The 27382-nt window shown below is 39.8% G+C and overlaps 1 protein-coding gene across 1 annotated transcript in view; it reads right to left on the bottom strand.

The window, feature by feature from the left end:
* DHX15 (DEAH-box helicase 15) overlaps window positions 1-25885 on the bottom strand; it is a 48432-nt gene extending 22547 nt beyond the window's left edge. Inside the window, exons 1-6 of the mRNA XM_082051954.1 lie at window positions 25663-25885; window positions 18539-18887; window positions 13562-13755; window positions 12397-12556; window positions 11784-12002; window positions 1159-1326 (exon numbers count right to left, since the gene is read on the bottom strand). Coding sequence (XP_081908080.1) covers window positions 1159-1326; window positions 11784-12002; window positions 12397-12556; window positions 13562-13755; window positions 18539-18887; window positions 25663-25730 — 1158 coding nt within the window. The 5' untranslated portion in view covers window positions 25731-25885. The remainder of the gene's footprint in view (window positions 1-1158; window positions 1327-11783; window positions 12003-12396; window positions 12557-13561; window positions 13756-18538; window positions 18888-25662) is intronic.
* Between the last annotated feature and the right edge of the window lie 1497 nt (window positions 25886-27382).

Here is a 27382-nt window from a genome sequence, read left to right as displayed (position 1 = left end):
AGGGCAAGTGTAGAGTCCTGCATCTGGGCAGGAACAACCCCAGGTTCCAGTATAGGTTGGGAGATTACATATTAGAGAGCAGTGTAGGGGAAAGGGACCTGGAGGTCCTGGTGGACAACAGGATGACCATGAGCCAGCACTGGGCCCTTGTGGCCAGGAAGGCCAATGGCATCCTGGGGTGTATTAGAAGGAGGGTGGTTAGTAGATCGAGAGAGGTCCTCCTTCCCCTCTACTCCACCCTGGTGAGACCACATCTGGAATATTGTGTCCAGTTCTGGGCCCCTCAGTTCAAGAAGGACAGGGAACTGCTGGAGAGGGTCCAGCATAGGGCAACCAAGATGATTAAGGGAGTGGAGCACCTCCCTTATGAAGAAAGGCTGAGGGAGCTGGGTCTCTTTAGTTTGGAGAGAGGAGACTAAGGGGGGACCTTATTAATGTTTATAAATATATAAAGGGTGAGTGCCATGAGGATGGAGCAAGGCTCTTCTCGGTGGCAAACAATGATAGGACAAGGGGTAATGGGTACAAACTGGAACACAAAAGGTTCCACTTAAATTTAGAAGAAACTTCTTCTCAGTAAGGGTGACAGAGCACTGGAACAGGCTGCCCAGGGAAGTTGTGGAGTCTCCTTCTCTGGAGACATTCAAAACCCGCCTGGACATGTTCCTGTGCGACCTCACCTAGGTGTTCCTGCTCCAGCAGGGGGATTGGACTAGATGATCTTTTGAGGTCCCTTCCAATCCCAAACATACTGTGATACTGTGATTGTCCATTTTGTTTCCAAAAAGAGCATGTCTCAGAGTAGTTACTTAGGGAAAACAATCCCACCCACGTAAATCATGTGGTTGTCAAATTCAGTATTTAATCTGACTTAGTGTATTTCTCATAAAAAAAGGTATACAAAAGGCACTCCGATTCAGACAAATCATTACTAGAACATTATGGTCTTATAGATGGAAGCCACAATTTTTGATTGTACCGAGAAACAAAGTGAGTTATCTAAAAATTTTAATGTGCTACAACATTGGATTATTAGGGATACATTAAAAAAAAAATCAACTACTTGCTGCTGTCCAAATACACTTAAAACAGTTGAAGCTCATATTTAATTGCCCACACAACTGTGAGTAGCTAGTTACTGAACAGCATACTATTTACCTTTCTTCCTATTGCTCCATTCTGTTTTTTTGGTGGGGGAGGTTCAAAAATCCTTTGCTGTTGCTGTGGAGGAAGGGTGGAATACAATGGAATGATTTTGATGTCACCAACTTCAGGGCCTAAATCATCAATTTCACGTTTTATTCTCTTGCAGGCTTCATCAATCTCCTGCAAAACAAAAATATTGGTTAAAAGAACCCCATGAAAAAGGCAATACATAGAGTGCCTTATGACAATTATATTAAGTTTACACCCTGAAGACCAATTACAATAACTTCTACTTTAAAAAAATAGAAGCAATAATAATAAAGTCAAGGTGCTTGCTAAGTTTGCAACTGAATTTCCACAACACTTCAAGATGCTTCAGCTTCTATACTCTAATGAACAGCCTAATTTGCATTCAACATCCTTTTTCTTTTAGTCACGTTTCCTAATTAATTCTCTACAAATTGTACTAAAATTGAAATCTCTCACCCTGGAATATTAAACTGCACTCATGACCTTTTCAATTTTCAGAATCTAAAAGAAATTGATGTGCAAGATATTTAAAATAAGCCAATTAAGCTTCAATGTCACGTATCACTAATGCAATTATATGGAAGATTTGCTTCATTGTACCTAATGAGAACAAACACCTTTACAGTATAAACATGGATGCTCAAATCCAAACCTCTCAATCCAGTGTTTTGGATTTTACTTCACGATTAACTGAAAACCCATTTAAGCTTAAGAAAAGTCAGTTACATACTCTGAAGACTTCTGATGCTTTTTTTTACCTTAGGATTTTCTACAGTATTTGCTATTCTGTTTTCATACTAGCTTACCACATGAAAGAGTTAATCGCAGACCAATCTTTTATAATACCATTTCATTTTAAAACAACCATTTAAGCCAGTGAGGTGACCTGTAGTTATGACAGGATTTAATGAAAATAAAAGTGCACAGAAATGTAGGTCAACAAGTAACACAATTCATTAACCTCAACTTTAAAAGTACAACAGAGCCTCCACTGGTACAACTAAGATGCATGCTCCCAAACTGATATTCGAATTGAACCACTGATGGGAAAACGAAGTCGTCATGACAAGTAGCAACAGTAGGCAAAACCAAAAAAATGGCTGCAACACACTCTGAGAAAAAGAGGCCAGACCTCCCTTATCACAAATAATTCACCAGCTTGACGCTCAAGTGGTGCTTAAGACCCTCAAGCAAATACACAGAACAAGTTAATCTAAAGGCTCTGTGAAGTTACTGCTTTAAACTGTAATTAGAAAAAGCAAAAGCGGTCTCTTTTTTAAAAACCATGAATTCAGACAAATCCTGGAACAAATCTGGGTCCTTTTCATTTATTCTTAAAGAGACTTGTAGGTTTTCAGCACAACTGTATTGAGTATGTTTTAAAGAAGCACAGACAATACCTCATACCGCATTGATCAGCATAGATAACGTAAGCATGGAGAAATGAAGGCTCTTCCTCTTTGATATCAGAGTCCTTTAATTGTAAACACAAATGGTTTCTGGTATTATCTTGCCAATTTCAATGAGCTGCAGATATTTACAAAAAATCCTTCTAAACAGCTATGCATTTTGCCAACAAATCCAATGCACCCTTCATAAAAGGGGCATACAAGAAACTGAGCTGGAATGCCCCCTCCTGGTGCATTAAGACAGAATGAATTTCCTTACACAGATGGCAATACCTGGTATTCTCCTGATAAAACCTTTTTTAAAGTTCAGTAATAGCCTCTCAGTGAAAAGGAAAAGCCTAGTTTAATTGACAGATCATACACAGGAGCTCAGTAAATTAATATGTTCGTTGACTAACTAGGCAGTGACGGTCCCTTTTAAAGCTTGCACCCATTCCAATTTTTGACAAGCTTATACATGGGCCTTAAAAAACCAACAACACACAAACCAAACCAACCAACCACCACAAACACAAGTCAAATGCTACAACCAAGTTTTAGTAAGTATGGAGATAGGAGAGATACAGTCGAAGATACAACCCTAACTTTAATCCTCCAATGTTTCAGCAAGTCTAATTCAATAGTCCGGACTTACTCAAATATGAAAGGCTTATTTGGAAAAAAACCACTAACAACAACAACAACCACCACCACATTTGCACACCGTTTACTCCAAATCTATTACAAAACCCCTTGCAGAAGGATTATTCCATCAACCCACACATAAAAGGAGGTTTTTCTTCTGGGAGGGGAAAAAAGGAAAGGTAGAATGAATTTGCCTTGCATTTAAATTATTCCCAAAAAACTCCTCAAAGCCCTGACTGTCACACTGACCACCTAAGATAGGTGATACCAGGCTACTGGAATCAGGAACAGACACAGGATCAGGAGCCACAACTAAGACTCATGACTGCCCACTGCAGCCGCACTCAGACCTCCTTCAGAATTAACCACGGAAGAAAGGCCTAACTTGCAAAAAGTGTGAGGCTTAGGCAATGCTGAAGATACCGGCTTGAACTAGATCCTAGATCCTCACAAAAATGAAGACTTCTATGGGGTACTATCTGAGAAACAGTTCTCAGTAAAATTATATTCAATGAAATTGTCCTTTGGTATACTCCTCCTAAAAAAAAGCCTGCTGACTACCAAAAAGGAAATAGCAAACAGACCACAAAAAGAGGAAAGGTTACATGCTAGCTGAAATGCTCATCTATCTGGAGCTGCAAGTGCCACATACACTCAACACATCTATATTTCACAACATCTAGTAATTGACGGTCTACTATGCACTTTAAAAAAACTACTTGCTTGATCCCATAAAAATTAATTCACAATAAATGTACAATACCTATAGGTCAGCTGCAACACTATGGAAGCTAGAATCAGGTAGCAGTTAAGCGCTCCATAGCAGTGCACTTTTAATACTAATATGGAGTCCCCAACATTCTTCTACACCCTCAACATCAAAAGAAATTCTCCTTAGAAAATCTCCAAAGACAGAAAAAAATCAGCAAAGAGAAAAATATTTCTTTTAATGGATATACTAGTGATCAAGTCAGCAATAAGGTGGTGATTATTTTTCAACAAGGAAAATAAAGTCACATAAACATCCAAGTGTGAGAGTCAACAATTTGTATTTTGTACCTACACCTCAAAAAAGATAGTTTACAAAAGGAAAGGAATGCACTAACCAGGAAAATAACTTAAATAATATTATCATAACAAAACTAGTCTAATTTAAATGGTATTCCTTCCAAGAAGCACAATCCTGATCAGACTGCTTGTTTTTTTAAACAACTAGTAGACAACAGGGAATATTTAGAACACAAATTAGGTGGCTTTCAGATACTTAAGTATCAGAGCAAAATTCTGAGACACTCAACAGAAACTGCCACTGAAACACAAATTTCAGCAAGACCCAAGTCTGTATGGGAACCAATGCTTAGCAGTGTCTTAGAAAACAAAGCAAGAACAGGGTGCACAATTCCCCTCCAATTTATTAGAAATTGTAGTGCAACCATCTGTATTTTCACATAACAGTAAGTAGGATACTTATGCCTCCTAAATCTGACAGAATTTTTACTCCATCTTAACCCACTTTTCCAAAGAAAAGTCAGGCTGCTGACTAGTGTCTAAAAAAACCCCCTTGGATGCAGTAATTTTTATTCCTCTCACTGAAGCTGTGTTTCTGTGCAGCTAGAAATGAAAAGACCCACCAGAACAAAGGGAAACTGAATTTGAGGCCTGTTGACAACAGGGGTCCTGAATTCTCGGAATGCTGGGATTGCTGCTTCTATTTCATTTAGTGTCTTCTGGATGCGGACAGCAGTGCCTAGTAGCCATGTCAAACTCTCAAGAAATTAAAAGTACATTGCTTTTTTAATTTTCACTTCTCATGGCAGACCAATACAACTACAAGTGAAATAACTGGTTATATTAAACAATTCAAGATAGACACAGAGCAGAACTTCTGCTTCAGCTCCAGGGAAAGAGTAAGAAAACTTCATCTAAGCATGTGTAACTACATATACAAGTACTCAAAAGCCAAAACAGCAGTCCTGAGTCACACACGCTCACCCATGAACAGTGTTAAATACTGTAGTAACAGTACACAAAATATACACACACTTTGAAACAAGTTACACATCTTACAGTTTCAAAGAAAACTAAAGAGCTATAGGTGCTTTTCAGGCATAAAATAAATCTATTTAATGCTTCAGGTTGTGGTCAAAATTAAGTACTCCAAAGAATTTTTAACCCTTCAGTGAGACAAACATACTGAATATCACCTGGAGATATTTCACAGCTAAAACTGCTGGACTGTAACTGTGGTAACAGACCTGGCTGCATTTACTCTTTGTATGACAAGTACTGAATGCTGGTCTCTAGTCAACAGCATCTTACTCCTTTGCAATAGACAAAACTACCTACAGAAGGCACTAGCTGCAGGTTGGTATCTTTAATGCTCAATTGTATTTTTCAGTCTGCCCCTTTGCTGTCTCTCATATTGCCCAGTACTGTCAGCATCACTCATCCAAGAACGTGTGGAGAAACTGCTTCAGTTAGTACAAGACACAGAGGGTAGAGTTGAATTCCTACACCCCCTCTTATTCATAAAACTAAATCCTTTTGTCTTCTATCACCGTAACAGTAGTAAAGTTTCCTTTTTATCCCTCATTGCAGAAAGGGAATATAAAGCCTTCCATATTGCTCAAAGGACAGAATGGGGAGGGGGCAAAACTAAGGTCTCCTGAAGAAGACAATTTCTTTAACATGACAAACAATCTGAGAAAACATGATGAAAAGCTATCAATATTTGAAACTAAGAGGGACAGAACTGATACTTTTCCTTTAGCTTATCTTCAAGTGCTTAAATCCCACCTAGCCCCATCATCGTCTTTGATTTGCAGTAGTATATACTAACAAGACTGTAAATGCAAACAGGACTTGGTACTACTAAGTAGTATTTAGCAATGCTCTTTTTTTTTTTTCTAAAAGTCTCTCATGTTTGCAAGCCTTATCACAGAAAATCTTCTAGGTATTACTTCTAAAGATGGCCTGTGCCAGTTTAATTTAGAAACATGTTGGTTCCTTGGGCTCCATGTCAGAGCACACAGCTAAGAGAGCCTTAGAAATAAATGAACCACAAACCAATACTTCCCCAGCTGTCTCCAACACTATACCTCCACTGCTTAAGTTTATCATCTCACTACTCCAATACTTAATACTCCCTAGCTCTGCATCAAAAACTAAGGATTTCATCTAAAAGGAGCTTTATAAAATTCAGCACAGAAGAGACCAATTTTGCTTATCATGCACAGCACTTTTTTTTTAAATTTGTCATTGAAAATAAAGTCTTTATTACCCTATCCAAACTGAATACTCAGTAGAAATTCACTTTCATTTCTTTCCCTGATGGTATTTCTGCAGCAAAAAGCGAGATGCTCCTACTGAAAGGATACTATTAGCAAGAATAGAAAAGAATTATAGAAGCAATTACACATATGGAGTTAGCGCACATCTTTAAGCAGCAAGTTTGTGCTGAACAAATACTGTCAAGATTCTTACATAAAGAAGTTCCACTGAATGGTAGTCAAAAATCCCAAACATAAAAGAATCCAGGAAGACTAGCACCAATGAAGTTACTAAGTTAAACTGCTCTGGCTATTGAATAACCTGAATTCCCTTCCCCTTTTGCTGTGTGAAGGACCCATCCGTACTGCCACAGATGAGGCTTGGAATTACATAGATACTCAAACAGCAGCGATCAAATAAATGACTGCAAGTTATCCTGAGTCACCGAAGTACAGCAAGTGCTCAGATTCACTGTGGCTCACAGGCTAAACAGGTACATTTAAACATCCATACAACTTGCTGGTCAGGCTCCACTCAATCTGAAGAGCTAAGCTGTATCCCATTATCTTTAGAAAAACTGTTTCTACAAAAAGATGATGACTAGTGATGTCATTTTAAGTACATTTAATGAAACAATTTGAGCACTTCACATATATTGGTGAATTTGTAAACATGGTCTTTGGGAACATTATTTCAGAAACCCTTTCTTCAGCTGACTTCAGAGCACTTTTCAGATGACTTTACAGCACTTACAAAGAATTTCATGAGGTGAGCAAAACTTCAAGACTGCTCCAGTCCAAACAAAGTCTTTCAAATAGGGGATGACAGTCTTATCTACAGCAGATAGCTGCCACAATATATACACAGTTAGATTGAGCTCCACCTCAGACAAATCAGTCAAGTAGACGTAACTGTTAAACCCTGAACAAAATTAATGCAAAAAAAAAGAAAAAAGTATAAGGCAATTTTACATTGTATAGAATGAGCAGCACATGGGGGAAAAGAAGTAAATACATAAATGAAAAGGACTTCCCAAACCAGAAGTATCTGGCAGACACCTTTACCTTTCCCCTTCACTTTCAAGTTACTATCACAGATGGGCACCGCCAGCCACATCTGGCTTTCGTAGTGTGAATCTCCTAGAAATTTTGTATTTGCTCTTAAAGCTGCATAGAACTTCATTGCTTTCATTCCTGGGGGAAGAAAGGGAAGTCAAGCTGCTGTAGGCTAAAAGTGAGGAAATAACAGTATTAACAACTAGCCTTAAAAGCTGCACCATTTCAATAAATGCTCTGAAAAAAAAATTCAGAGACAAAACTTTGTAAAATGATGTACTTAAACCAAAAAGTCATCCATGGAAGAAGTCAGAACTTGACCATAACAGAGAACTGCTCTGTCAACAAGTCAAAACTGAACTTGCCTCAGCACTATATTCAGGATCTTTTTGACCCGGTCAGCTTGAAATAATCAACATTGACATCCTCTCAAACGAATGAACAGCAAAAAAAACCTTCCTCCCTTTAGCACCTGAACACAAATTATCGCTCTTCTTTCAGTTTATGCTCCCCAACTCCTCAATAGTTTCTACATGAGCCTAAAGACACACCCATGTTCGTTGCAGCACAGTACACACACTTACTCACCCAATCACTCCCACTGAGACTGAAATAGTAGTCAATTTTGACTTCCATTTTCTCATAAGAAAGTTTCTGCTACTTTCTTTCACAGTTCCACTGCCTAACCAGCCTCACTGTGATGCAAAAAAGTGTACCTTTAAAATAAATCCTCATTTACAAAACATTCTACCAAAACCTCAAAAATATTTTACAACTCTTCTACATCAAACATCACATTCTAAACCTTTCTGGAACAATGACACCAGAACTTCACAGCAGTATTTTTCAGTGTATTTAATCAAGAAAAACAGTGCCGATCTGTACTTCAAATCTCCAGATGCAGCCTACACTATTCCTCCTAAATATGTAACTATGCATTTGGCTTTATGAAGAAAAGGCTACTGTGGTGCCAGAAAACATACTTTGCATTCTTAAATGCCTAGGTTGCTAACATACATAGACAGATCTACACAGTTTCTGTGGCATTATTTCTGCCTCCCCACCACCACAAGTTTAATCTCTACGGATTTTACACCTACTCTCAGATTACCGATCTTAATGGAGTGCAAAATCTAATACTGTTTTAGCAGAACTCCAGTAGACAATAAACCAGCTTACCTTTAAGATCTGCAGGTGAGACAGTCTCAAGACATTTGAAGTTTAACAAACATGTATCTACACAACTAGACTACCAAATTTGCAATCTCAATGATTGAGAACAAGTTTAGACAAAAGCTACTGTGTAAGAAATACATGTTGACTGAAATTTGATCATACTTTTACTTTGTGAACAGAATTCCTTGTCAGTTTCCAATGTTGCCTGTGACTGACAACAGGCAACCTTGCGCAAAGTCATCCAGGTTATCTCAGGTTACACTTTTTTTAACATTGGCGTGAAACACGAACATTATTTCAATCTTCTGGAATCTCCCTAAAATACTAAGGTAGTTTTGTTTGTTCTTAAAATCAACAGATTGGCTCTCCTCCTTACAGAGACCGTGAGATGTAAGTCCTGTTTCAAAATGTTTATTCCTAATAAATTTTGAATTTAAAAACCCTCTTTCATTACTAATGGACTAAAAAGCAGTTCATGCAACATAATCATACACTTTTGCTCCTTTCAGAAGGAAGTTTTTATTGAACATTTATTTCTGCACCATTAACAATAATTTTATCTTCATCCAGTAACAGGCTTATACAATTAAGATTCCTTTGGTTTCCAACTGTATTTAATTTTTTAGTTTTGGGCCTAACAACGAAGAATCTTCCCTAGTATCTCTAGGGTCCATAATCAACTTTATGTCTTAACTATTCTGTACTAATTAATTGCTATTTATCTTATTGCCCATATAAAATTACTTCAAATTCAGAGGGAAGCAAAGGCAGTAGCAGAGGGCAGACCCTCATGAGGTCAGTGCTTAGACCACTCCTCAGCTGAAGCCTCTTACACTCAATACAGTTCACACTTGCATGGTTTCATTTAAAACATCCTCCTTCTATGTAACTTCATTTGGCTTTGTAAATGCGTATTTCTGACATGAAAAATCAAACTACCCTGCACCCTGTTTATATTGTTTTCCAGAATCCAAAAGAACTGCAAAAGCATTTCTGCCCAGCAAAAAGCAAAAGTAAGACTTGAGCTACTAAGTGTACTGAACCCAAACCACACAGTGGTACCTAGACTACACTTTCCAGTTCCTGAGATTACAGTAGGTCCTATCATTTTACATTTAACAGTAGGACACACATAGATTGTACCATGAGGCTCAAAGATTTGCCTAAACAGAAGCCTCAAAGCATTACAAATCAAAATGGATAAAACACTACAAAGCTTCTCTACAGAAGCTAAACCAGATTTCAACTTCACACTAACAATACAGCTAAAACTCGACTAGCTCCAGGCAGAGCCACTCCAGTGTCCCTGAACAGTGCCATTCGTGGATATGTGGACTGGAGAACTTTAGACAACAAAGAGAGGATGGTGACTTACCAATGCAAGTTTTCAGTGATTCAGCAAGACAATACAGGGATACTGTTAGATACATTTATACATAATATTTGTACACATGAACATGTGTTACGTGCATGGTTTTATTAAAAATGTTTATAATACATTATATGTCCTGAAAATTAACCCAGTGGAAATAAAAAAAACAGAACATGCAACAGAATGGAGTACCTCCATAGTGCTGGCTGACAGTAGACCAGTTGGGCCTACAGCCATTCACCAAACATGAGTGGTGTTCAGAGTTGGTAACATCTGAAGGCAGTTGTCTGCCTGTCTGCCTCCAGCCCAATTCCTGTCTGGCTCCAGCCCAGTTCTTGTAACAAACCATTTAGAGCAATACATGGCAACTGATGTAGCAAGGACATCATCTACAATTGGTAATTAGAAGAGCAAGTATTTGTTCTTATGCATACTGGTGAGAAAACAAAGTCTGCTCAAATGGCTGGGGACAGCAGTATTCCTTTCTGTTGCTAATGGCTCATTTACCCACATTTACCTGCCAGACTACTCTGAAATAGAACTTCTAACTAAAACCAAACAAACTGGTTTCAAAGCCACAATTGTTAAACCATTTTTCCCTACCTGTGCTTAAACTCTGCAGCAATACTCCAAACAAAGAAGGACAAATGCAAAGGCCAGAGTATCTGCTTTTACAGGGGCAGTCATTGTTTTGGTTTCCTAAGGGAACAGACAACCTGCCAGAAGATACTTTAATCAAATGCCTTTTAAAACTCATCTAAGAGCCCATGTACCTTTAGCATCACAAATTATTTGTACCATTCCCCCACACCCCGCTTTTCATAGTTAAGACCGTGTATGCTTAGATTAAAGACACTGAATTGTTCCACATCCTTTGAAGGATATTTCTTCAAGAGGAGTGACTACAAGAAGAATGAGTCAGAAAAACATTTTTTGCTAGCTGCGTTTCTCCTCCTACTAAAAATACTATTTTAGGTTGATCCAGTCAAGTAAACCTTCACAATGCTTATGGGTGTTTTTACCTCTTCTCCATCTCAGTCTACTAATAGCAACACTCAAAAGAGCTTCAAAGCAACAGATTAGGACTAAAGAAACCAACGTCCCAGTTTATTCCAAGCAAAGGATTTAAGGTTTCCAGAAAATTCTTGTTTCCTGATGTAGTTTAGCTTAAGTATCTTTGTACAATCCTCTTTTGCAAGGCACTGAGCCCATCTCAGAGATGTAACTCCCAGTATTGTGGTACAGAAAGACTCAAACCTATTCATAAAAACAAAACCCAAACATTTTATTCAAATTACTACTGATAGCTAAGTAGCAGAACCGAAGTGTTATTCTTCAGGTAAGTTGTACAACGCACATCCAGAAGTGCACAGAACTACATTTTCAGTCAAATCATGGATGCTACCAGGTACCCAGAACTTTTCAGTTCACATCAGTACAAACCTAGGGTTCATCCTCTAGATTTCTATTTTAGAAGTATACGAGTAACATGAGAATTTTCATTTTAGAAAAGGTTTGCATAGCATATGCATATTACACATACAATGATTAAGGACCTAAAGTGTATGGCAGGTAGAGAACCCAAGGTCACTCAAATGATAAACTGAAATGTTTTATTTAATTTTCTAGTTTACATCAGCCACTTGGAACATATGTTCCATATGGAACAATGGATTTAAAAAAAAAAAAAGTATGTAGTACCTCTTGTCCAGTAAGAAAGAGTAGGAGATCTCCTTCCTCCTCTTCACACATGTGAATTTGGATCACTGTTCGAATGGCAGCCTCAAGGTAGTCCCTTTCTGGTTCTGGTGTATAGAATATCTCCACAGGATGGGTGCGACCCGGGATAGTTAGAAGAGGACAGTTATCAAAATAGATCTGAAACTTGCCAGCATCTAAAGTAGCACTCATTACTATAACCTGTAGATTTGAAGGACACAAAAAAAGATGTTAATCCTAAGGTTAACAAGAATTTGTGAAATAACATGCACACAATATGTAAACTCAACAGTTGACTGTGATTTAAGCAGCTTTTACCACCTCAATACAGCACCTTTGTTATGAAGGTCCAAAAATACTCCTCGTCAAACACAGAAAGGTTAGGCTACAATTATGTTGTTTCTAGTATTTTCCTCAATACAAACTGCATTAAGAATTTACTATGGTTATCTTTCCAATGCAGATTATCATCAGATCTAAAAACAGTTGATCTGCTTTAGTTTATTATAAAAATCAGCTAATGGTAAGCACACATATCTTATTTGGTATGCCTGCAACTAGAAAGGAGATGCTGTTGGGCTTCATCATTACTGACCTTCAAATCAGATCTTTGTCTTACAACCTCCTTCAGAACTCCCATCAAAATATCAGTAGCCAGTGTTCTCTCATGGGCCTCATCAAGAATTATAACACCATAGCGCTCCAGCAAAGGATCATTCATTGCTTCACGAAGTAACATACCATCAGTCATATACCTGAATACAAACAAAACCAATTTAAACACAAATTTTATTTAGTAAGCCTGATAAAGAATCCTCTTCTGTATCATTCACTAGGTTGCTTGAATGAAACTTTTTATCAACATTTTTTATTAGAAACATCACTAAACTATTTCCAACAAGGTAACAAGCTCATTTTGTATTTTCAAATAGAAATTACTGCAGAGTATAAGTGAAGTCTGGGAGTAGGGGAGGAAGCTTAAAAAAAAAAAAAGGAAACAAGAAGAAAGACACAAAACCCCTCTGAAATCCTACAAATCTTATTTCTGCAGTTGTTTCTCCCCTTTTCTGCTTCCAGATCATCTGTTCACTTTTTGCTTTGCCATCTTAGTTAAATTAATTTTTACATATTAACTTTATTCCCAGTCTTCTTGTATGAGCACAAGCAAAGACATCATAAAGCACTATTCCTTGAACCACACTACGTGGAATCCTTTTTAACTGAGCAATCTGAAAGTCATCTGCAAGTGTCGCAGCACAGGAATCTAGAAGAGCTGACAACTACAACACTATGGATTATGTGTCCCAGAGTCAGGTATAAGACAGTTTTAAAACTTTGTGTTAGTTCTCCTTACTGAAGTAAGCTACCAGACTTCAATACGAGTAAGAAGATAGCACAAAGGTCAGCTGAACACATAACATGAAAAACTGAATGCTGAAGGGCTTTATTCTTAATAGCACCTTAATAAAAATACTTCCTCAGATCAGCCTCTTATGGATCACCTAAAATTAGTTTCCTTACTGCGTAGTGATTTCTTTAGGAGGAATGAGACATTTTCAATTCTACTCAAGCCCCACACCCCAGCTCGTGCTATGGCTCCCACCTCTCTTCTCCACTCAGACACAGAAAGGGCCTATCCATAGAGTCATTCCTTTCCATACTACTCCTTTTGTAACTTTGCTCATAGCCTTTACTACTCTGTGATTCTTCCCACCTCCAAGCAGGCTGTTATACCTTTACCTGACAATTACCATACTTACTTCAAAATTGTTTTTGCGCTACTGCAGTCTTCAAATCGAATAGAGTAACCAACCTCCTGGCCCAGCATGACATCCATCTCATCAGCAACCCTCTGTGCCACACTCATTGCAGCTACTCTCCTAGGCTGGGTACATGCTACTCCCCTCTTTGGTCCAGGTAACGAGCGCATGTAATCAACACACCATTGAGGGATCTGTCAAGAATAAAATTCAGTTTTAAATACACTTCAAATGGCCAGATGTAACCTGTAACCTTTGTATTGTATAAAATAAAGTTAGTTATAATTCCACTGAGATGCCAACTGCATACACAAAAATATCCAAAGCATGACTGTAGACTAGTTAATATATTATTAATACATTAAGCAAAAAAGAAGCATTTTAGTGATAAAATAAAATCGTGGCTAGGAATCACAACAAATAAAATGAATAATTGGCTATGTTCATTTTGTTGATTATTGCTCTTTTGAAATGTCAAAAAGACATGAAACCCCTATGTTTTCCTTCCTATGTTAGCACTTATTTTGTCAGTCAGCAGTTTTCTGCTCCTGTTTGGAATCTGGAAACAGTGAGAATCACCCAAAATAAGCAGCTTTATTCAGAAGAACTTCTAAGGTCATTAACAATCTGATGAAAATAGAATATTCTCAACACGTTCTCAGTGTGACATTTTATGAGAAGACGTTTCCAGACACAACTAGCTCCAAGACTGCAGATCAAATAAAATCCACTCCTCCTTGGTAATTGGTTTTCAAAGTATTCTTAAAAGATCACGTTTGCAGAGTGAGAAGGAAAACAGAGGGAAAACAAATGGACACAACTGCACGCTAAAACACATCTACAGACAGAATAGTGTAGACTGTAATGATTTTTATTTTTTTTTTTTAATGGAGAACATACTTCCATTATAAATTTAAGAAGAAAAAAAAAGCGCAAAGACTCAAAATATGACAGGAGACTAAAAGATTGCTGAGAAGAACAGAACTCAAACTTCTGGAAACCCTATGCAATACTAAAGGCAATAGTTCTTGAACTATGACAGCCTGAACCTGAAACCTTAGGCTGTAGCACATACACGTTCCCCTAAAGTGCAATGTAAAGAGGAATTTGCTTCCCAGGTCACTAATAAAACCTATAAGCATACTAGGCAAAACTTCTGGACTTTAAACAGAGGAAGTCCTGAAATAAACTTCAAAACAACAGGTCTGTTAGGCCACAGCGGCATGAAGTAAAAATAATTTAGAAGTGGTTTTCCAGTAAATAGCAAAACCAACAGCATTGGCATCAAATGAAAGAAAAGGGCTACACAGACTTCAATGTATTAAGCTGATTTAAATGACCAGCTGAATACTTTTCATGCCGAGCTTTAAAAGAAATACAAACACACTAGGAAAAAGGACTCCACCATGCTACATTTTCTACTTCAGTCATGACTGGGAATACACTGAAAACTTATTTGGTTGGTGTATAACCTAACAAGGTTAACTCCAATGACACACAAAACCTACAAATCACAAAAAACCTTGAGTTTCCTTTAAAAAAAAAAGACATTTTATCAATATCAAAGCATGAAAAAAAGCTTAAGTTAGCACCCCCTTAACCACAAGTACTTCCTCAATGAAGAGAGACTTTCAAATATAACCCCTATAAACAGGAGGAGGTAGGGACTACACACAGAGTGGCCTTTAAATGCACTAAGGGCTGTTAAAACCTATTTCAAAGTCAAAGGAAAGTCATATTTTTAAAGGGATGCAGAGTATGAGATGGAAGAGTGCTATCCTGGCTTCTCTGACCTGCTTTAATTTATTGAAAACTTTCTCCATTAAAAGTTATACAGTAGAATTCTCAGAATTTTCATTAGTTGAAAAGGTGTCAGACTTTTACCAACATCAATTCTCTTCTGGACTGCAAGGACAGCAGGAGATCAAGCTATACTCAGAATCACCTTGCTTCTAACTTCATCTGCCAAGAAAACTTGCTGACAAAGTGCCATTCTTTATGTTATGTCAACAAACATCCAACCCTTTATAGTTAAGGCTCTCATGCAAATGCAGATGCTACTCTAATATTCCATCTACAGAAGAAATTTAAATCATCATACTAGCACAATATATGATACCATATTTTAAAGGGAGTACACGTTGCAATTATAGCAAGTACTTAACCTCTTTCTAAAAGAAATTCAGTATATCCATTCCAGCACTGAGCACATTCTGAGAGCATTTAAAGAAAACAGTTAACTTAGAAGGTTAAGTTTAAATTACAAATCAAGCCATTGCAAATACTGAAGACTTGAAAACGTATTGTCTTGGCTTCCAACAATACTTCTTCAGTGCTCTGGGTCTTTTAAAAGTGTATGTGGAACACAACTTTCAGAAAAGTTTTATGTCCTGTTGTTTCCATCATCACAGCCAAGCATTCCCAAACCTGGGTGCTCTACAAGACTAAAGGGAAAACATGCACATAATAAGTAGAGAAGGAACTTGAGAGGCAGCAGCTCACTCTCAAAAAGATTTACTACTATGTATCTTTCTACTATCGCCAAGAAAGGGAAGATAAAAATTTTAGAAGAACAATTCATTATAGATTTCAAATAATGCCAACTTTATACCAATAAAAGCAAGAATACATAACTCATGTACATCTTCAGTTTGAGCATTATAGGGTTTATTAACTACAGATAAATAATTATGTTGCTCTGATCAATGAACGTAAGGAGAAGAAAAACAACCACTCCTCAGCTGATTCTAAGACAGCATTTGATCACAAAAAGGATGTGACACTAGCGCATGTAAAACAAGGTTTACATTAAGTGCCAGCAGGATCATTTTCAGTGATATGTTCCTACAGAGACACTCTTAATTGTTTCAAAACATACCTACACTCTCATAAAGTAGGAGAATTCAGAGGAAGCAGTGAAGCTTCCAAGTCAGCTTATGTGCTTTTGATAGCTTAAAACCCCATTTTTAGGAAAGATGCCTTAGGTTTCTTAAGTCCTTCTAGCCAATAAGGAGTAAAGTAGTAATACAGTGCAAGAAAAGCTTTATGCCTGGGGAATGACATGACAGTAAGATGTATTTGAAGTTTAAGCCACAGATACTAAGAATACACAGCCTTTAGGTCCTCAGATTCTCAGATCATGCAGCAAGAAATCTTGTTTTCATATAAATAAGTACCAAATGTTTTTTACATGAACGTTCAGAATACTGCATCTTCTAAGTAACTATATAATCAAACTTTCTGAAGAATTCTATAAAATCCTGGTCTCATACATGGTAAAAAAAATCAATATAAATAATGCAACAAGGTAGCTTCCACACAAGACACTGGATCCTAAAACATGCAGCAAGGGCATATAACTTCAAATATTTCAGGTACAGCTATAAAAAATATATAATGTACTACTATGTCCTTCACATTTTATCAACATCCAAATTTTATTTTATGGCCAAAAAATTATTTCTGTAAGACTTACTCTAAGTTAGCTACAACCCATTTATAAAGAACAAAATATCCTTCAGTTTTTATTTTCTGACTCAACAAAAGGAATTTATCAGGTTACAGAACAAAGAACTTTTTTACATGACTTTTCTGCACAGATTTTTAAAGAGCAAAACAAAGAATATGTTCAAGTTTTCAACAAGTCTGTCCTGCTATAAATACACAGTGGTGTTCCTTAGATCTTCCCTGTTTACTGGTCCCCAAAATTCTTTTTAAGGGTTAAAGAGCCTCTACAGATCTGTTACCACTATTTTTACCTCTGAAGAAGATTTTTAAAGCCATGAACCCACAAAATAATGTGATTCTAACTGCAGCATGGAAAGCTACATGAACTCTGAGAAGTTTCAGTACCAACATGTCCTCGTTTTGGCTGAGATAGAGTTAATTTTCTTCACAGTAGCCAGTATGGGGCTATGTTTTGGATTTGTGCTGAAAAGTGTTGATAATACAGGGATGTTTTGGTTATTGCTGAGCAGGGCTTACACAGAGTTAAGGCCTTTTCCGCTTCTCACACCACCCCACCAGCAAGTAGGCTGGGGGTGCACAAGGAGTTCAGAAGGGACACAGCTGGGACAGCTGACCCCAGCAGCCCACAGGCATGTTTGACACCATATGATGTCCTGCTCAGCAATAAGTTTGTAGAAGGAGGAAGGGGGAAGACATTCACAGTGACAGTGTTTGTCTTCCCAAGTTAACTGTTGCGCGCAATGGAGCCCTTTCCTGGAGACGGCTGAACACCTGCCTGCCAACAGTAAACAGTGAATATATTCTTTGCTTTGCTTCTATGAGCAGCTTTTGCTTTACTTAAACTGCCTTTATCTCAACCCTTGAGCTCTCACATTTCTCATTCTCTCCCCCATCCCACAGGGTGGGAGCAGAGTGAGCAAGTGGCTGTGTGTGGTGCTTAGATGCCTGCCTGGTTAAACCACAACACAAGGAAACACAGGTCACTTCTCTCGACTATCACCAAAATACATAATCCAATCACATAAAGTCAGAATTGTATCTGACATTTCAATCCCCTTTAAATTCATATTTCTAGCAGTAAGTTTCATAGAACACTAACAAGTCCCTATTTCTGTAATTTTTGCCTACTCTCCAGCTGCTACCTAGAGAAACAGCTAAATAAACTACAGTAATAAATTCAGAACCATCTCCTCAGCTTGCATATCAGTACATTTCTGTCTAACCATTAAAATACCTTACATTCCTTTACCAAAAGGACAACTACCAGACATAAAATACAACAGAAGTAGGGGCCAGAGAACAGGACTGCATTGTGAAAGATGCTGAAAGATTCTTCTAGCTTTCATATTCATTAAGCAAATAAAACATCCAAATTAGTTTTGATCACAATTTGAGAGGTGTTCTTACACAATGAATTACAAGAAACCAAAGGAAGTTTCAACCCCACACACACCTAGCAAAACTTTCAACCTTCAAAAAAACTACAGTATCATATAGGTAAGAACTCACCTGTGTTGTTTTACCAGACCCAGTCTCTCCAACCAGCACAAATGACTGATGCCTGATCAAAATATCTGTAAATCTTTCTTTATATTCCCAGACAGGAAGCTGTAGCCTTTTTTTCAGGATGTCATAATATCGTGGTGTATGCGGTAGATTTGTGAAAGGGTTAATACTGTGTGGAATCATTGCTTGTTTTATAGTTGGTAACCCAGCAGCTGCATAATATGTAGAGTTAGATGTAGATCGCATATCTTTTTCCTTGTCCCTTTCTCTGTCACGATCTCTATCTCTGTCACGATCCCTGTCGCGATCTTTAGAACGGTCATCACGGTCCCTGTCCCGGTCACGATCTTTCCTAAAATGAGTTAAGAGACAGCAGAAAATTAGATACTTGAATACTTAAATGCAGAGTAGGAAATTAAATACAAAGCAACCTTAAAGATATCTAGTACAAAGTGGCTATGAACCCAATCTTTTAAAAAGCCTTGCAAACAGCTACCTGGAAGGGTAAGCAAAAATTAACAGTATACGATTGATACTGAACATTAAACATAACATAGTCACACTCATACATAAGCACTGCCACAGTTCCTCTCACTACAGACAAGACTGAAGAAAACCATCACATGAAGAGACCATTGTCTTAACCTTCTTCACTTTATAATCAAGAATTGACAGTACATCCCAGACTTCTCTCACAATTCCTCCTATCTCTACTTGCTGCTGCTGCAGAAAAATAACACTAAATAGTTTTTTTGCCTATCTAGCAAGGGAATTATGGTAACCCACAAAAGCTAACTCAAGATGATAGTGAGCCCTGGAAAAGTTTGATTTTCACATCCACAATTACTCTGTGGCTTTTTCTTTTTTTGTTCGAAGTCTTCCATACAATTCTGACTTAATCAACTTTGATATACAGGTTAAGTCTGAAACCTAGACTTAAAACTAGCCACTACAGTTTGTAAATCCATAGAATCATTTAGGTTGGAAAATACCCTTAAGATAATCAAGTCCAACCATTAACTTAACACTACCAAGTTGTACCATCTTCTCCAGTATCATCTCCTACCACACACTTAAAGCAGCCAGCATTCACATATGCCCATTCGTTCCAGATATTAAATAATAATAATAAAAAAGTTAATTGCTCTTTCAAAAGAAAAACAGTATTATTGTCACCACAGTTATCCACTCAAATTTCAGTCTCTGGCCTCAATCTTAGTATCAGTTTTTTATTCTGAAAATCCATTTACTTGTTCTTGCACATAATCTCACTCTCCCTACAATCAATCAAACATTTGCAAAGTCCTCAGTTTGACTCAAAGAACTACAGCTACATGCTTTTAATAAAAATCCCAAACTTACCCTAATTCAGCACTTTGAAATAAGCCTTGCTTTACAAAAAATACCCCATCACATTTTAAACTAGCGTAAGTCAAAACACTGCAGAACTGAGGATATTCTCAGCTTCAGTTTCTTTTGTGCATTATAAGTGGAATCCCATCAAAAAAGGCAAAACAAGCTAAGTTAACACCAGCTTTATAGTAAGTGTACACATAAAAATATTTAGGAATAGTCATTAATGAAAAACAAAACCTCCCCCTTTTCCCTTGCAGCACTCAGACATGCCTGAAAGGAAGAATAGAGAGCATTTCTAAAGAAAACTGTTGGTCAACACTCTTCTACACAGCTTTTTTTTTTTTTTTTTAAACATGAAACTGGCACTCAAATGTAACTGATGAAATAATAAACAAATTCCTACCTACAGGGATGATGAAGTAATCCAGACCACATTAGTACTGATTTTACAAATTTTACTTCAAAATGTGCTGCAAATCAGAAACAACCACCACTCCTGTTCTTGTATAAATGAATGCAATCTATGCAGGCTGTATTTTTTTCCCTTCAATACTTCAACATATCATGGCATCAGAGGTTGTCACAATACTGTAAGACTTCTTTTAACACAGATTCACTGAAAATAAAGATTACAAAGCATGCTGTTTATTGTCACTACCTAACTCACTTCTGTGTAGATTTTCCTAAAGCTTTGGACTGTTTAAAAATTAAGGCCATTTTAGATTACTTGTTTGAATCCGAGATACCATAGCTTGAACATTACTTCTAAGATGGTCAAATACGGTACAAGCTAGCAGTCTCTTCTTTCTGTAAAATGGCAGAAAATATTGCGGAACCCAATACGTTCAAATTCTCTGCTATGGAAAAATTACCTCTGTTACAAACTGAAGGAACTAACACCTAATGGAGGAAGAGTCTAATAGCAGGTATCAGACAGGAATGAAGCTTTGGACTTATTGTGCTATTCACAATGAAATTAAGTATCTGCAGGTATGAGTATAAACAAATGTATGGCCAGACAGTAACAGTGTTAATGAAATAAAGGTATAAAAACAATTTAAGAATGGTTAAAGCTAGGGTAAAATGCAACAACCTGGTAACAGCACACACTTAACTGAAGTGTGAAGACACACTACTAATGAGGTTTTTTTGGTCTGGTTTTGGGGGGTTTTTTGTGTACACATGCTTCTGAAGGATTTTTATTCTTCACTGGTATCCAGTCAAAGCATTAAAAAAACCCATAAAGCAAACTATTCCATAACCATTTACTTAAACAGTATTATGTCAGAAGAGGCCCTGCAGAGGGATCTAGACAAATTGGAGAACTGAGCAACCACCAACCGCACATGCCAGATTTTGCACCTGGGATGCAGCAACCCTGGCTGTACATACAGACTGGGGGATGAGATGCTGGAAAACAGCTCTGCAGAGAGGGATCTGAGGGTTCTGGTTGACAGCAAGTCGAACATGAGCCAACAGTGTGTCCTGGCAGCCAAGAGGACCAACTGTGTCCTGGGTGCATCAAGCACAGCATTGCTAGCTGGGCGAGGGAGGCGACTGTCCCACTCTGCTCTGCACTGGTGTGGCCTCACCTGGAGCACTGTGTGCAGTTCTGGGCGCCACAGGATAAAAAGGATATAAAGCTACTGGAGAGTGTCCAGAGGAGGGCCACAAAGTTGGTGAAGGGTTTGGAGAAGAAGCTGTAGGAGGACCAGCTAAAGTCACTTGGCTTGTTCAGCCTGAAGAAGAGAAGACTAAGAGGAGACCTCTTCACAGTCTACAGCTTCCTCACAATGGAAGGAGGAGGGGCAGGCGCCAAACACTTCTCTTTAGTGACCAGTGACAGAACCCAAGGGAATGGCAGGAAGATGTGCCAGTGGAGGTTTAGTTTGGACACTAGGAAAAGGTTCTTCACCCAGAGGGTGGTGGAGCACTGGAACAGGCTCCCCAGGGAGGTGTCATGGCCCCAAGTCCGACGGTGTTCACGAAGCAACTGGACAACACCCTCAGACACATGGTATGAACTGTGGGGTTGTCATATGCAGGGATAGGATTTGGACTCGATGATCCTTGTGGGTCCCTTCCAACTTAGGACATTCTATGATTCTAAGGTTCTACATTGCAGACGGAGGGTATCTTTAGGCATGCTTCAGCCTCACACAAACCAGCACTATCACACTGCTGCCAACCCTTCCTGTGTGTTAGCATAAACATTTCAACAGCCCGTGAGGCACAAGCCCTCCCTAGACCCCCTCACGAAGGTTAGAACTAACTCAGATCAGTTCTCTCATCTAGTCTGCCAAATGCAGCACAAGGGAGAAGACAGCACTGTCTTCTTCCATGTTGGTAGCAATTTGTGTGGGCTTAAAACATAGATAAAAATACCACATCAAGAACAAGACAGTGGATTAAATGGACTAAAAATACAATCCAGAATGGAAAGTCTTGTTAATCCCCCATTTCTCAGTTTCTTCATTGAACTCTTACAGCTGTTTAATCATACAAATAAGAAAACAAACCTATCAAGCTCTATTTACATTTCAGAAGTAAAAAACTACTTACAGGTTAATCAGTTATGTCTCTTGTTTTAAAAACAGAAAGAAGTGTGGGGCAACCAGTTCTCAGCATCAAAAAAAACCCAACATATGCCCTCAAACACACTCTTTAATACTTACCATTTTATAGACGCACCTTCCCCCCCAAAATGTTTCCCACTCTCCCATTATAACTCAACATTAGCAGACACATCCAGACTCCTTTGGTCAACAAGAGAAAAGAGGAATAACAATTATGCTGCCATATAAATTTACTAAACTTTCTAAAAATGCAACTTGGCAGTTCTTCATTTATGAACTGTCACATTTAAGTTACTTTTCATTATTGCAGAGATCAATCTCAAACCCAGAAATAAACAATAAAAGAATTTTAATTTAATCACATCTGAATTCCATAGCAGCCTCCATAATCAGAGGGGGTTGGGTTTTTTAGCTTTGTTTTTCAAGTGAAGTAGTCTGGTCTGCTATCTGCCTTCACTTCCTTATGTCCACACATACATAACACATACAGACATCGATACAAAAGAAATGCTGTAGCAGTCATTAAATCAGAGGATGAAAAGCATATAGAAATGAAAACAGAAACAAAGGGCACAAGGTAAAACCACTGACCATGGCAGTGAAAGTCTAAGTACACCTAACAGAACATCAGTGTTTTCTCTTATTACTAGACACGGCAAGAGTTGATGCAAAAAAGCCATTGCAGCTAACGGAGTATTCCTGTTCTATACATAAAAAAAACCAAAGCATAATTAGTCTGAGTGATACATCCTACTAACTGTGATGTTATACAGCAACAACGGAATTTAAGTATGCTTGGAAAAAAATTTAAATAGTGTGTATGCAACTCACACAAACACTGCAACCAAAAACCTTCCACAGAACTCCCGTTTTTTTAAAAAAAGGTTTTTTTACTTCACAGATGATACTTCAAGACTGGAAGAAAACAGATGCCTTGCCAATGCTTAAGGTTACACCAACAATTATAAGGCTGTTGGCCTGGCATCATTGCCATGTAGAGCAACACAAACCATTACAGGCCTCAATTCAAAAGGAACTAAAAAAAAAAATACAGGGTAACCTGATAAGACTTCCATACTTAATCAGGTGGTTCCATCTGAATGCAAGATAAACTACCAGTCTGCATGTGAAATAGCAACCATTCATGGAGCTAATTCAGCTTAATCCAGCTCCCAAATCAACTAAATTGCATAAAGCCACTCTTGGTACAGGGAAAGACATGTACATACATGCGATTAACAAGAATCTCTCTGTGCATCTTCCTTACAGCCTTCCATAAACTGTAAAACCAAACTAAAATAAATCAAGACAACATAACATTAGCACAGCTTGTGCTACATGAATTAAGATTTCAAGTAATGGTAGAAATACTATAAGCATAATTATTGAGTGCTATTGACTTGTTCTCCAGCCTATACCTTTCAATGTTTTTATTGGCAGAGGACAAGACAAAGGGGCACAAGACCAGCACTTGTATAGTTCCTGTGTGCCATAAAGGTCAAAGGCTTCTGGTTAAAAGTTCTACCTGAGAACTTACAACGGTATATACCAAGTGGTAAGGTTAAGAGCTCAAGATGACAGTAGGTTATCAGTAAAAACAATGCCAAATAATAAAATTATACCAAAACTACAAAACCCACCAACATACAAACAAGGAAATACTGACCTGTGATTATCTTTGCAACCAACCATAACGGTTATACCACATTTAAATAATGCCCAGTTTTGGCATAACCATTTGAAAACTTTACAGAAACACCGACATACAAAAAAGCTGCATATGTACAACTTTTCTGTGTACAGAGAAGAGCTATTTTAACTTCCAGCAAACCATGCTAAAACATGTTAAAGGAGATAAAAAGTTCAATACATTGATTTAAAAAAATAGCATTATGGTGATGCTACATACAGGAAACAAATGTTCAATAATAATAATAATTCACTTTTGTTTTTAGCAGAGAAAAATGCATCAAACTCTAGGGGCTAAAACCTGAACTATATAAGTCCACCTTTTAAAAAAAAAAAAAAAAAAGACACGTTTTGCAAAGACTGTTTATCAGTGAACACCAACTGCCACAGCAAACTCAGTCACTGCAAGCTTCCAGACCAAGATTAAACATTTTTCTTAGATAAACACTCTAGACTAAAACAATGCTGTTGGACTTTAAATATTGATTAATACACGGAAGTCTTTCATGCTGCATCAAGAAGGAAAGACTAAGATAAACATGGTATTTGTGTTCTCTTTAGACTTCAGAAATTTCCTTGGAAAAGGCCCCCCCCAATTAGCAGGTAAAAAGATTATGTGGAGAAGGCTCCAAAACAGCTGTGTATAAAAGGACAGCACCATTATATCGCCTATACTCCTGCAATTTCATTAACCTTGATAACAATCTGCTAAAGCTTGTGCAGTACAGTCCTAAAACTTTAACCTTTGCAACACTACGAACAAATACCATCCCTCCCCTGACCCCTACCCCAAAACCCACCCCACCATCGATTCTTACTTAAAGTCAGGCATATGCTTCCAGCTAACGAGTGAAAGATATTAACAGAGAAATAGCGTTTCTATCAGGCTAGCCACTAATTATACAGGCGGAACGAACCCCATGCTGACCTCTAGGATCACATTGCCAGACCTCTCAAGCCAAGAGAGGGGAAGAAAAAGAAGAAAAAAAAAAAAGGGCGGGGGGGGGGGTGGGAAGGGAGAAAATGAGAGAGATAAAGAACGAAAAGCATGGCAGACAAAGCGAGGCGGGGGGAGTGGGCCGAGCAGCGCGCCGCCCCCGGCTCCGCCGCGCCGGGAGCCCAGCCCAGCCCAGCCCGCCCAAGCGGCGAGGCCGGCGGCTCCCTCCCCCCTCCCGCTTTCCCCGCCATCCGCCGCCTTCGTCCCCACCGACGGGCCCGGGCCCCCCCGCAGGGCCGGTCCTAGGCCCAGGCCTAGCGCTGCAGGAGCGCGGGGCTGCCGGGCCTGCCCAGCCGCGGAGGCGCCGCTGGGGCTTCACCGCGCGGCTCCCGCCGCTGCAACCCTCTCCTTCCCCCCGCGCGGCGGCCGCCCCGCGGAGCCTCAGCCCTCGCGGAGCGGCCAGAGCCGGGATGGCGCGCGGATTGCGCGGGGGCCGCCGCGATCCCCCACCCGCCGCAGGCAGCGCTGCTGGACCGGGCCAGGCCGGGCCGGGCCGCGCCGCCCCTTACCCGTCGGTGCTGCGTTTCTTGCTGGAGCTGTAATCATCCCCCAGATCTAGACGGTGGCGCTTGGACATGGCGGCGGCCGGAGGGGCGAGCAGCCGCTCGATGCGGGCGGGCGGGCGGTCTGTCTGTCTGCGGGCCGGGCCTGGGTGCGGCGGGGCGCGCGCTGCGCTCCTCGAGCTGCGGCAGCGGCGCCGCGAGGCCAGGCACACACACTAAAATGGCGGTCGGAAGGAAGCGCCGGGGCTGCGCGAGACGCTGGCGCGCGCGCGGCGAGGTTGCGGGGAGGGGGGAGAAAGAGGGCAGAAAGAGGGCGGAGCGCGCTCGCGCGCGCAGGCAAGCCCGCCTGGGAAAGGCCTCTGCCGGCGCGCGCCCAACGGCCGGCAGAGCCCCGCGCGCTCCAACGGCAGCGGGGCGCCCGCCATGGTGGGGGCGGGGACGAGCTGAGCTGAGACCTGAGCTAAGACCTGAGCTGAGCTGAGCTGGAACCTGCTCTGGCCTGGCCTGGCCGCTACCGGTGGTGCCCGACACCAAAAGCACCTTCCTGCTGCCCTTCCTGTTCCCCCGGGCACGCGTGCGCTGGAACAGGAGGCTACACGGGGGAGTTTGAACCGGGATAACTGTCTTGGCAGACCCCTGGTTTGGGCCGGCACAGACCTGCTTGGGCACGCTTGCCTTACGTGCAGGGAAGGGCAGTCTCACAGGTCATCTGTAGCAGCAGAAATACTAGAAAACCAGGGACATCGAGCTGTGCGCTGTAAAAGCACATACAGACTCTAACTACTCAGATGTCAACAGTGAGTGTTCATGGCAGCATATTTCACATAGAAAAAATTTAACTGTCTTTCGAAGACCCAGAAACACACCAGTTTTTCCCACTTGTAGTTTGTCTTACAGAATCACAGAATGTTAGGGATTGGAAGGGACCTCAAAAGATCATCTAGTCTAGAATCACCAGTTCACAGGAAGCCCTTGTTCGTTACACAAACTGCACTAGACCTGTTTAGTTCTACTACTTCGAAGTAGTTTAGTTCTACACCCGGCTCCTTCAGCCTTTCCTCATATCATAAGGGGAAATGCTTCACTCCATCATCTTTGTTGCCCTGCGCTGGACTCTCTCCAGCAGTTCCCTGTCTTTCTTGAACTGACGGGCCCAGAACTGGACACAATATTCCAGATGCAGTCAAGCCCTGTTTCCTCACTACAGTTGGGTTTTGCTTGGACAGTCACAGCTGTGATTACTTTCTGCACTTCCAACCAGCGAAACTAGCAGCAGAAGTCTGCAGGCTAGAGCCTGGTCCAGAAGAGTTGGTCCTTGGAGCTGTTTCTTTTGTCCCTGAGCTGTGTTCCCCATCTCCTACCTCCCCCAGCAGCTTTTAAGAACTGGGCTAACCATCAACACAAACAGAACGTGTCCTCTAATAGAAGACACCAATGAGTCTGGGCAGGAGAAGATGAAGTCGGGCAGTGAGATGCCTCTAATGACCATGTCTTCAGGTCAGAAATACAATTAGTGCTGGAGTGACCAGCCTCTGCTCTCACACAACTTCCTTCAGCCTCTCCTGCTCCCTCCCAGCGCTAACTCTCAGCAGCAGCCTCACCTCCCAGCGCTGTCACTTGATGGTTCAGCACAGCTCATAACAACCGGTCTCCAAAAGCTTCTGGAAAGTCAAGAGACACTGTTCTTGGTACTTCTGACAGCTGTTTGGAGAACATCGACCATTGG

This window comes from Streptopelia decaocto (genome assembly GCF_964273445.1).
Source record: "Streptopelia decaocto genome assembly, chromosome: 4".
Classification (NCBI taxonomy): domain Eukaryota; kingdom Metazoa; phylum Chordata; class Aves; order Columbiformes; family Columbidae; genus Streptopelia; species Streptopelia decaocto.
The sequence above is the reverse complement of the archived record's forward strand: the minus strand, read 5'-3'. Positions and strand labels throughout refer to the sequence as shown.